The 11,550-nt window shown below is 41.4% G+C and overlaps 1 protein-coding gene across 1 annotated transcript in view; it reads left to right on the top strand.

Moving 5' to 3' along the window:
* Nucleotides 1-3,070: 3,070 nt before the first annotated feature.
* KCNQ5 (potassium voltage-gated channel subfamily Q member 5) overlaps nt 3,071-11,550 on the top strand; it is a 202,803-nt gene continuing 194,323 nt past the window's right edge. The window contains exons 1-2 of the mRNA XM_025191141.1: nt 3,071-3,078; nt 4,002-4,092. Coding sequence (XP_025046926.1) covers nt 3,071-3,078; nt 4,002-4,092 — 99 coding nt within the window. The remainder of the gene's footprint in view (nt 3,079-4,001; nt 4,093-11,550) is intronic.

Raw genomic sequence — 11,550 nt, 5'->3', positions numbered from 1 at the left:
GTCGCCACCCCCCGCCATTGACAGCACTGGTGGCATCTGCGGAAGCTCCCCCACTTACTGACACCATGCTCCCACCGCCACCATGCCCCCCCAGCCACAGGGGGCATGCATCGTTTCTGCTCCTACCCTTTTGTCTGTCTTATTCTTTTATACTGTAACCTACTCCAAACAAGGTGTCTTCTGTGTGTTTGTCCAATACTTACTGCTGCAGGGCCCCAGTTCTGATTAGTACTGCTGTAATACAAATAAATTAAAATAATTTCCAACATATATATTGTATGTATACAGCAAAGTGCACTTTTAGAGCATAGCTGGCTCATGACTAGAAAAAGTTAGCAGATAGACATCACATCCTCCTACAAATCCTCAGTCCATGTTGTTTTGCCTGTCTGTCACCTACAAAAGCTTACGCTTTTCTGAATGGGTTAGACTCTAAGGTCAGCTACAGACATTATACTTTTACCAATATAAGTGCTCAGAAATTGGTCTAAACTCATAACAACGTAGAAGTTTGGTGCACATTGACTGATTTAAGAATGGCAGAACCTGTTCTAAGATAGACCTAGATCAATTTGCTCTCAAACTTAAATCGATTTTGGTTATTGAATCATGTTAGGTCACTGCCCACCAGCATCCCAGGTGCCTTTACAGCCCCTAGCTAGCCATCACTTGCCCTGTGCTCCATTGCTTCACTTGAGTGCTGAGCCGACCCTGCCCCCAGGGCCCTCACAGAGCCATATCAGCACAGTAACTGAAGATGACGGGGGGAAGGAGGGAAGGGTTGCTCGGCCATGCCACGCAACCCAGTTATGCTACCTGGGGCTGTGCCCACTTACAGGGGCATGGGAATCCATGGGTGGGTGTGCAGGAACCCACCCAAGGACTCCTGTGCCTCCCATGAGCACAGGTGCAGCCCCAGGGAGCGCAACGAGACTGCAGGGGATGGGACTGGCAAGCTGCCTGCAGCTGACAGATGCCTGTTGCAGACAATGATGGGGGAGGAGAGGAGGAGGCATGCTCTCCTGTGCCTGGCAGCCAATCAAAGGTGGCCTGGCCACTCGGCTGCACTTGGCTGCATTCAGCAGTCTCTGGCAGCCTGGGGAGTCCACTGGGAGGCATGCAAGAATACCACCAACCTGTGGCCTCAGCCTACTTGTCCACCTCCACTCCACCCAAGGGCATACATGTGTTCTGTTCACTCCTGAACTAACCTACACCATTTACAGAAACACACGTAAGTTTGATCCATTCCACCTTGGGCTTTTGAACCTCTGTACTTAGCATAAGGTTCCACCCTGCTCTGCCTCCTGCCTTCTATCTTAGACAAGAGAACTAGTGCTCATGCATCTCAGCTCGTAGGCTTGCCAATTGTAGGGTATAATTACAGTGAGTTCTTATCTGAAGTCCTTACTGGGGCAACAATCCTATTGATGTCACTGAGAGATTTATCTAAAAGAGACAACTTGGTCACAAGTTGGATTATTGTTACTTGAGTACAACTTTGTGAAGCTTTAACTATATATTGTATTGATAGGGGAATGGGGTTTATGGAGATTGTAAAACTTTCTGTTGGCAGTGAAATTGGCTGCTTTTCATTTCTGAACATCATAAAACTCTATTACTTTTTGAATATTTTGCCTTTTTCATATTCCAGAAAACAGTGTGCGCGCCATTGTTGTCAGAATTGTCCTCAAAGTAGGATTTGTTTTCAGTGTACAACTGAAATGTTGTCAAAAGGGCTTCTTTATCATTGAAGAACAAATGTATCATGCTTGCCCATAAGGTTTTCTTTCCTAATAATAATAATTCTGAAGAAATGCGCTTGCACTGAGGTTTAGTGTATCAGCTACATTACAATACAGCACTGGTATCTCAATGGAATTCTGGCTCATCATAAACAGAGGATGCTGGAGTAGAAGAGCAGTGAAATGGTTAGCAAAAACTGCTTTCAGCATGAGAGGAAAATTGTTAATGTTTATATGCTACATCTCTAGTTCTTTAGAATAGTGGTTTTCAACCTTTTTAGACTCAAGGCACACCTCATTAGATTCAAAACACCCCTCAGATAATTTAAGCTCTTAGCCTACACTGATTTTTTGACTATAGAAAAATAATAGAGCAGTTCCTCTGTAGCAAAAAATGCACAAAGACCACAACATATCAGAATATTTTGGACACTATGGATTTGTACTGGACATCTCTGGGTTTATCTTGTGAATCATGAATAGGTGTTTGGACACCTAACACTGCTAATCTTACATGGCAACTTGCAGCACCCTTAAAAGGATTTCACGTCACCCAGGGTGCTACAGCACCCTAATTGAGAATCACTGCTCCTGAATAACAGTATTGAATGCACAGGCTAATTGAATCACAGCTTTTCAAGAGTATGTCTATATTCTATATAGTCCAAAATATTTTTGTTCCCTTTATTTATGACTCTATCAACAATAAAAAGGTATATTCCCTCACTGTAAACTACCTACTAAGGTTAATTTTTTTCACAGTTTCTCAAGAGAGGTTTCTGTGGCCCAGCCCCTGTTTCCTTCTGCCTCTCAAGGGGTGCATCTATACATGCCCCCCACAGTGCAGTTGTTACTGTACCAGCATTTAGTATTTGCTTTAGGAAGTACTAAATGACAGGACAGTAACAGTCATTACTGTGCCATCCCAGCAGCACACAGTTATTTTTAGCAGTATGTTGCCATAGCAACACGCTATAGTGAGGTAGCTTGTCGCTATGGCTTCAGAGCGTCGACATCATGGTTTGTGCCCGCCACTTCTACGTCGCTGTAGCGCATCGCTACAGTGCCTTAGCATCACCTATAGAAGCACCCACAAAGGCTGCAGTCCCTCTCATATCCAAGGGGAACTGACTGAATTTCACCCACCTTCATAGCTCAGCATTAATAGCAATGTATCTTTATGCAGAGTGCTATATCACCTGATACCAGGAAGAGTCCATAAGGAAAAACTGCATCCCTATACAGTGTCTTAGAGTCTGGCCCTTTGTTCCAGCTTGTCATGGTACAATGTAACTTACAAATGTTCACAGAAAGTTATTAAGGGAATGTTGAGGTTATGGATACTATTAACACAGTACCATAAGACAAGCATCTAAAATGTTACACATCTTTCATTTCAAAAGATCTGTTCTTGTGCTGAGAGTAACTGAAGACTGTAGCCAGTGGATGGTTTGTACAAAATGAGTGGTAGAAAATAGAGGCCAGATCCTATTTCACCATTTAGGCACCTAAATGTGACTTTATTCCATGCTGCTGAGGTCCCTAAAAAACCCTTAATATAAAAAATGTATTACAATAAAGAACTAAACCAATTATGGAAACAATGAAACACATTCTGCATCTTGGTCTTAACCTTATGCAGCAACAGAAACACTATCAAAGGGAAGTGATTTTTTGGACTGCAGAGAGATTTCAACTATTGATGGTCTTTGTACAGAATTACCTAAAGCTGGTTTGGACTGGATAAGTGTTCTAATTTGGATACCAAGATATAGCCCAAATGTATTCAGGGTCTTCTCATCAGAAAAACTGGTTGTAATTTCTTCTTTATCATAATTTTTGGTGCATATGACATAGGGGGTTGTTTTTGTTTTTCAAAAAATAAGGTCTAAAATTAAAGGTGCAACATGCCAAAGCTTTGTAACAGAAAAATAATTGAAATCCATGTAATAATATTTGACCATAATGTAATTAAGTGTATTAAAAACTTTTTCTCATAATGTAACCTTTTTTGGAGTGGGTGGCTTATACACAAGCACATCTGATTAACTGGAAAATATGTTAATTCTATTACTTTTTATTCTACTGCCATTTAGAAGTTTGTAAGTCTAAAAGTATCTAATTCTATCAAAAATTATTTAAAAATATAATTTAGTCCACCTTCATTAAATGCTACCATTTATGAAATGTATGATCAATGCATATATTGATCTGCATATTCAACATTAACATTTTCAATGTTGTTTTCTTTTCCAGTTTTCTCCTTGTATTTGGTTGCTTGATTTTGTCAGTGTTTTCTACCATCCCTGAGCACACAAAACTTGCATCTCGTTGCCTCTTCATTCTGGTAAGTGAAACTTATGGATACCGCACTATTTCACAGAAACTTTAAGTATGATTAACCATATCTCATCCTAAAGAGGGTAATAGGCTTATGTGTGCTTTGAAAGAATACTAAATGTTTTCTCTAAAAAGGTGGAAGAAATAAGCCAGTCTGAGGGGAAAAAATAGAGGATTCTTATTCCCTTTGAGATATAATTCCTATAAGAAGGTACTAATACAGCACATGATTTTGTTTTTGTGCTCTTGAGAATTGCTGTGCTTCATTGCTAATAGCTCTTCTGCAGCTTGGCAGTGAAAGATCTGCTGTTGCCATTTGAAGTCAGTAGGCAGTAAGAGGCATTTCACAGTAGTATCTGAGATACTACTATTTTTCCTCATACTTAAAATAGGAAATTATTTTGGTATCTTAGATACCAATGCGTTTTAGCACTTGGTTGATGCTGACTTTTTAATGGCAGTTGCTGTAGTATGGCATAGTAGTTACATGATTCCTCACAATTTAGGTTTTTTTGTTATATTTACTTCACCATTTTCTTTTTCTTGAAGTTTTGCCATAGCAGGTTTAATCCTTAAAAGTACTTAATATGTTTAATGTTTCATATAAACACATCTTTATTCATATGTTTCTTGATGTGTTATTTAGTTCTGTAAATGGTGGCCTGGGGAGGTGCAAAGATAGACATTAAAAAGCCAACAATCACTATGTTTCCATGGTTATTTTCTATTCCAAGTATATAGACAAACTACAGCACATTAGACAGGCACCACTGTGGCGCAGCTGTTGACAAACGCTGACATTTTAATGGCAATCACTGTTATGTGCTCAAAATTTATTCTTATTAGAATAAATTAGAATAACTATTGAAGGAAAGGGCAGGCAGATCAATGTGATTTCTTAAGCAGTAATTATGGTTAACTTCATATATCCTTAAAAAAATGAGTTAATGTAGTTCAGAATTCAAATCAAATTATTTGCAAATTTAAGCAACACTTTACAATTGAAAGTTTGCTTGAATATCCTGTTATTAATGTAGTGGTTACAATGGTTATACTACTATTCTTAAAATATTATGGTATATGCAACAGGATAGGGCTTTTTAATAGTAAAAAAAACCCGATTCAAATACAAGACATTTCTGTTCTGTGTATTATGAACATTTTCAGTGTATATTTTATGTGAATAAGTTTTTTGTGTTGACATAAAATATGTATTTTCCATGAGTCATGTTTATACTGCTGGTCTGTACAGTCAATGCTTGTCTTTGAGATAAGTGCTAAGAGTTCAGTCTTAATTGTTACTGTAAAACAGCTTTGCAGAACCCTTCATTTAAAGTCAGAGATTATTTCATTTTTGATAAGATGTGTTCTTAAACCTTAAATTCATAGGGCAGATTTTCAGATGGTTGAGATTAGCAAAATTAAGATGATTTTTCAAACACTGCATGCGATTGTCCAGCTTTGAGTGTTAGAGATGTAGGTGAATCGCTAATCCTTCAAGTATCTGTAGTAATTGAAGTAGTTTCTGTCCAACATTTTTATACAAAGTTCTGATGTGTTCAGAGAACCTTTGACTGGAATACATCCCATGATGACGAATTTTACAGCTCCAGCTGGAATTCTTTAATGGAAAAATATAAACACACCACAGTATAAAGTTCCCAGACCCAACTGAAACGTAAACTGGTTCCTTCTTCTATACTGTTGTACTGCATGTTCTCTTCTTTTCATTTGCTGAATCACTGGGTAATGTTTGCAGCTCTCTGAATGCAGACGTTTACAACTGCATAATAATAAAAAACACAGTTCTGCTTTAATGTTGAAGCTATTGTTTGAGTTTGTAACCACTATGATTGTAATGTTTAGTACAGTTTTCACAACCTTTCGACTTGCAGTGATTCACACAATTCTTAGAGATGTGCAACTTACACTGTTTATCAGAGATAATTACATTAAAATATAAGAGATATTTAGAACTGTTTGTTTTATACTCAAGTTAGAGCACAGCTTTTGTTTTTTTTCTAATGAAGCAAAGCAAAAGTACAGTGATCTATACGGAGGTCTGCTGGGATTCCATGAGCAGACTGTTTCAAGGATTCCAGATGGTACCTTGAAGAGCCATCCTAACTGGCCAATAGAAACCATCATAACATTCCTCATACTTACACCTGTGCTTTTGCCTGTGCTGGCACCTGTAGGTTTTTTACTTATTGGGCATATCTGTAGTTTTAAAGCAAAGATAGAGAAAAAGGATACACGTGATTTCCATCCTGTGGAGCTGTCTCCACCATTCTAATATTATAAAAGCCTAGATCTGTCTGTCTTTCTGTCTTTCCGTAATGCTTTATTTGTGCTCTGATTGGCTGACAAACAGCCAATCAGAGTGCAAAGAAGCATTCTGACAGAAGGCACCCCCCACCATGATGGTGGGGACAAAGGAGACGGGTGGGGGTGGCAAGGCCAGTGCAGCTGGCCACGCCCCCTTGCCCCACTCCCTGGAGGTGGTGGCAAAAGAGCGGACAGAAGGGGAAGACGAGACCAGCAGGGCTGGCCTCGCCTTCCCCCCTCCTGCCCTGCTCCCTGCAAGTAACACGGGTGGCAGAGCAGGCCTGGGCGCAATGCAGGGTAGGGGGAGGGAGCAGGCCCAGGTCCAACACAGGGTCAGGGGGAGCAGTCCCAAGCAGGGGAAAAGCCGGCGTGCCACAGCAAGGGGGCAGAACAGTGGGCCCGGCCCGACATGGCCACAGCAGCAGCTGGGGGAGGAAAAGAGTGGGCCTACTCCCCCACTTGGACCCAGCCCACTCCTTCCCCGCCCCCCTCCCCTGCATCGTCCCCAAGCCCACTCCTCCCATCCCCAAGTGGGCCTGATGAGGGGGAGAGGAGCTGGGCACGCTGTGGCATCAGTGGTGATGGTGGGCCCAGGGAAGGAGTGGGCCCAACCCGAGGGAAAAGCCAGCCTGCTGCAGCAGTGGGGGGGAAGACAGCAGGCCCAGCCTGGCCTGGTCCGGCCCAACACAGAAGCTGCAGGGGAAGGGAGGAGCAAACCTCCTCCCCCCGTCAGGCCTGGGCCCGCTCCTCCCTCACCCCCACACCCCCACATTGGCCCCAAGCCTGCTCCTCCCGCTCCCCTGCCTCCACCGCTTGGTCAGCCCGGGCCCACTGCTCCTCCCTGCTCACCACTGCAGTAGCCCAGCTTCTCCCCACCCTCAGACCCAGTCCTCCCCCACATCGGGCCTGGGCCCACTCCTCCCTTCCCCCTGCCACTGCAGTAGGGTGGGGGGAAGGGGCCCAACCCTGAAGCAGCAGGAGGGAAGGGGGAGTGGGCCCGGACAGGGGTGGCCTAGGGCTCCATCCCCACCTGCTCCCTCCCCCCGCCCCCAATCATTCTTGAAGGACAATTGGCTAGTTTCACTATAAAAGCCAGAGAAGTTGAAGCAAAGTCAGCTGGTATGCCTCAGTTTACAATAGTAACTGTCTTCAATTTAAGAAACAGGAATAGATCATATATCTTGATAGCAAAATTCTAAATAATGTTTGCATAAAAATAATCTATGTGGACAACCCAGTACAATCACTGTTCATTCAAAATCAGATTAGCTGAGAGCTTCTGAATATCTGTCCAGATTAACAGACAAGGTAGGAATCCAGGTAATATTCACCTACACAAGAGACTTGTCAGAGTTATGTTTGTACAGCATGTTTAAGACGTGAAATGCTTCAGAGATGGGCTAAAGATTATAGCGTCGGCATTTTAATAATAATAATTTTTGATTGATTGACTTTTCAATACCAAGGTAGGTTTAACATTAGAGAAAATTAATGGTTAATACCATTTTAAAAACTTCTCCATTGACATCAAGCTTCCAAAAATGTCAAGTTCATTCAAAATCTAAAATGGACACATACCTCAAAGCTACAATTAATTCTCAGGACACAGTGGGCATGTCCAGACAAGTGCACACTTGCAGGGGCACACATTTTCCATGGACAAATACCAGCAGTATATATTTGTGTTGCTGCTTTTTGTCCAGGTCATGCCCCTGCACATGCACTCCAGCACATGGCAAGTTGGCCCCAGGTTGGGTAGGGAAGGCTGGGGCAGCACCTGTGCTGGCCCCAGCAGCCTTACCTGAGGTCCTGGGGGCCTTCTGGGGTAACAGCAGTGCCGAACTGGCTGGCAGCCGGAGAATAGCTCTAGCTGGCCAGTGTTTCTGGTGGCGCACACTGCTACAATGTGTTCCACACCATTTTTTTAGCAGCAGGGTTTTTTTTATACCAGGATTTCCTGGTGTCAAAATAAGCCACCATGCTGCAAATTAACAGTGTGGCGAATGGGTGCATATGCACCACCTGCGGTTTGTGGCACCTCAAACAGCTTTTAGGCACCAAAAGCCGCATGTGTGTGCTCATTTGGACACAACCAATAAGGCTAAACAGAAGGAAGGAATCAGGTGCTCCTTATACCTACAGTCATAGTCATCCCTTAATCTCATCTCTACACACAGCATGTGGCATTGAGATCTTAATACTGATATATCCCAGACAGACAGTAGAATAAAATATACTCCAACATCAAAAAAGCTACAAACTGTTTAAGAATCCAGCTAACATAGCAAGAAAATAATCTCTGGTGTATTCATGGTCTCCTACAAACACAATTACTGGCATAGTGTCAAATAATAAACAGTCGAGGAGTAAAACTCAGGCTGGGAAGACAAAATCAAATATTTTGGGGAAGATAGCCAAGAAAAAATACATCTGGCACTGGACCCTTTCTCTCATGACCTAACTTACAACTAGAGCTGCATGAATAACTGATTGTTTTTGTTTAGCATTAGCTCCAAGAAAATGAAGAAAAATTATTAATTTCAGGTTGATCAAAAAAGTTGGCAAACTAAAAAGTGGGAAAACCCACATTTAATTTTTTATGAAATATATATTTGTTATTTATTTTATTTCTATAAAATATAACTATAAAATAAGTAGAATTTTTAAATATTTAGAAAAAATTGAGAGGAAACATTATTTTGAATTTAGTCAACAAAATCTCTAACTTTTCTAATTTTTCCTTTTTTATTAAATAACAGTTTGGCAAAATTAATATGAATTTGTTAAAGAAGTTGGTATACCCAGATCTACATTCTTCCTTACAAAATTAGAATGTTTCATATGAAAAAAATATTTTTCTGCATCTTTTTTATTGAGATATATTTCATTTTGGGCAAGTTCAGTTTGCTACCACCTTCTTCTGTATTGATACATTGACTGTGGCATTCATTCTCTATATGCCATTTATGCAGTGATTGGCTTATAGGTTTCATCCAGCTCTTATATTCGAGTAGCAACTAGAAGCCCAATTTAATTCATGGCCCCTCAAAACTAAGCAATGCTATAGTCTCTTATCTGAAGAGCATACAACCTAATTTATTCATGTGAAGTTTTCAGTAATGCTTAAAATGTTAAGCATAAAGCTAAAAATATCGTAGACATTTACACACTTCCAAAGAGATGCATCATTCCAAATGGCAAAAGCCAAGAGGGCAGCAAAACCAGGGACCTAGCATTTGGGCTCAGACAAAACTGAAATTAGTTTTTTTCTTAAGATCCCTTAGCAAAGATCCTGCACATGCTAAATGTTGAGGTAAATATGTCTTATGACTTTAGCACAGCTGAAATGGTAGCCAGAACCAGTTCAGTCTTTAGCGATGATAATTTTAAAAATATTTTTAAATACAATGCTGGCCATTTGAGCAATGTTTTATATAGCATATAAAACAAGCCTTATCCTGTATATTCCTTACACACTTAGAATTCCTATTAGTTTAGCTGGGGTTGTGGCACAAGGAATGCTAGCTCAGACCTGACTTGTGTGTCCCCTGTCATACTTCAAATCAAAGACCCTTACAATATGATCCTCTGGATTTTCTGGATGCCTCTATATGTCCTGAAGTGAGAAATTAATATTAATCTGTTTCTACTGTCCATATTTTTCATTTTTTTGAAAGTGCACGCATTCATGTACCTTATACAGAATTAAATCCTAGTTTCCAAAATTAGACTCCTGTCTACTAAGGATTTGTGTGTTTATGTAACTTTGTACTTATCAATAGTTCTAGAATTGTCAAATGGATTACATGTGCTTAGATAATTGGAGGAGCAGGATCCAAGAAAATAAATATGTACCCTAGTCATGCATTTTGAGGTCAGAAACAGCTCCACAAGAAGGATAGATACCACATAGGGGCTGTATATAAAGCCATCTTCTGCTTAGTCTCTTTATACCAGTCCCAAAGTAAGGCCAAGTAAATGCTTGTAATATTTTGCCTTATGTTACTATATGCCAGTGGAGATTGTTTAGTATGTACACAAAATGTGAAAGCACAAAGAGGATGAGTATCAATTAAGAAGCATAACAGCACTAGCTGCCAACTATTTAGAGTGAACAGAGTGGAAAAAAAGGGACGAGGTATACACAAGATACCTCTAAGGGTTTATTGCCAGCTGAGAAGCACTGGATCATGAGTGTTTATGGATCGGTTCTCTAAATCAGGTCTGTCCAGCTTCTTAGCAGTCAGGGTTTGCATACTGCAGGGGTCACACCAGCAGGGGCCACAGCCCACCCCCCTCTCAGCTTCCCAGCTGCAAGCTCCCCCTACCACTGTACCATATGGGTGGGCTAGCAGCCCCACTCCCCCTCAGCTCCTTGACTGTCAGTTCCCCCCATGCACTTGGGCGACAGGTTCTGCTGAGCCACACTGCCCTGTGCCACAGGGGCAGGAAGTAAAAGATAGAGAAGGGAGGGGAAGTCTGGAGACCCAGGCAGCCAGAGCGATGAGGGGAACAACAGCCAGGAGAAGCCCAGGGGCCACAGATTAATGCACCTGCTCTAACTTACAAAGCACAAAGGTATAGAGGTCTAAGAGAGGTGGCCAAGTCTATTTAGAAAACAAGATGAGTGGCTTTGTAAGCTTTCGTCTATCATGAGTATAAAGAAAACTTGAACAATCATAGGAGATTTTAAAGGAAGGATATTCACTAGTGATCTCAAGCTGTCATGAATAAAGTGTACTCAAGTTTCTACAAATTATAAATGTTAATTTTTTAACAGAAAACATAGCAAACATTTCCATATAACATTTTCATTTGCAAGCCAAAGAGAGCACTTGATGCCCAAAAGCTTGTTCAACAGCTCCTCCAACTATATAGTTAGTCCAGTAAAAGATATCACACTAAATCCTTGCCACTCATACATTTCCTAGACCGGGGTAGGCAACGTTTTTTGGCCACAGTGCCGAAAAACACCACAATGCCTACCTTGGAAGGTTCCAGGTGCCAGTATGGCATAAAAACAAAATGAGCGCAAGAGGTACATTGCAGGATACCCTGCTTCTGCCCCTTGCCCCCCCACCCAAAGCCCCTGCTCCCCAGCCCTGCCACCCCGTGCCCCCCACCCAAAGCCCCTGTG

The sequence above is a fragment of the Alligator sinensis genome, unplaced genomic scaffold, assembly GCF_000455745.1.
Source record: "Alligator sinensis unplaced genomic scaffold, ASM45574v1 scaffold499_1, whole genome shotgun sequence".
NCBI classification, from domain to species: Eukaryota; Metazoa; Chordata; order Crocodylia; family Alligatoridae; genus Alligator; species Alligator sinensis.
Note: the sequence above shows the minus strand (reverse complement) of the source record. Positions and strands in the feature narration are given on the sequence as shown.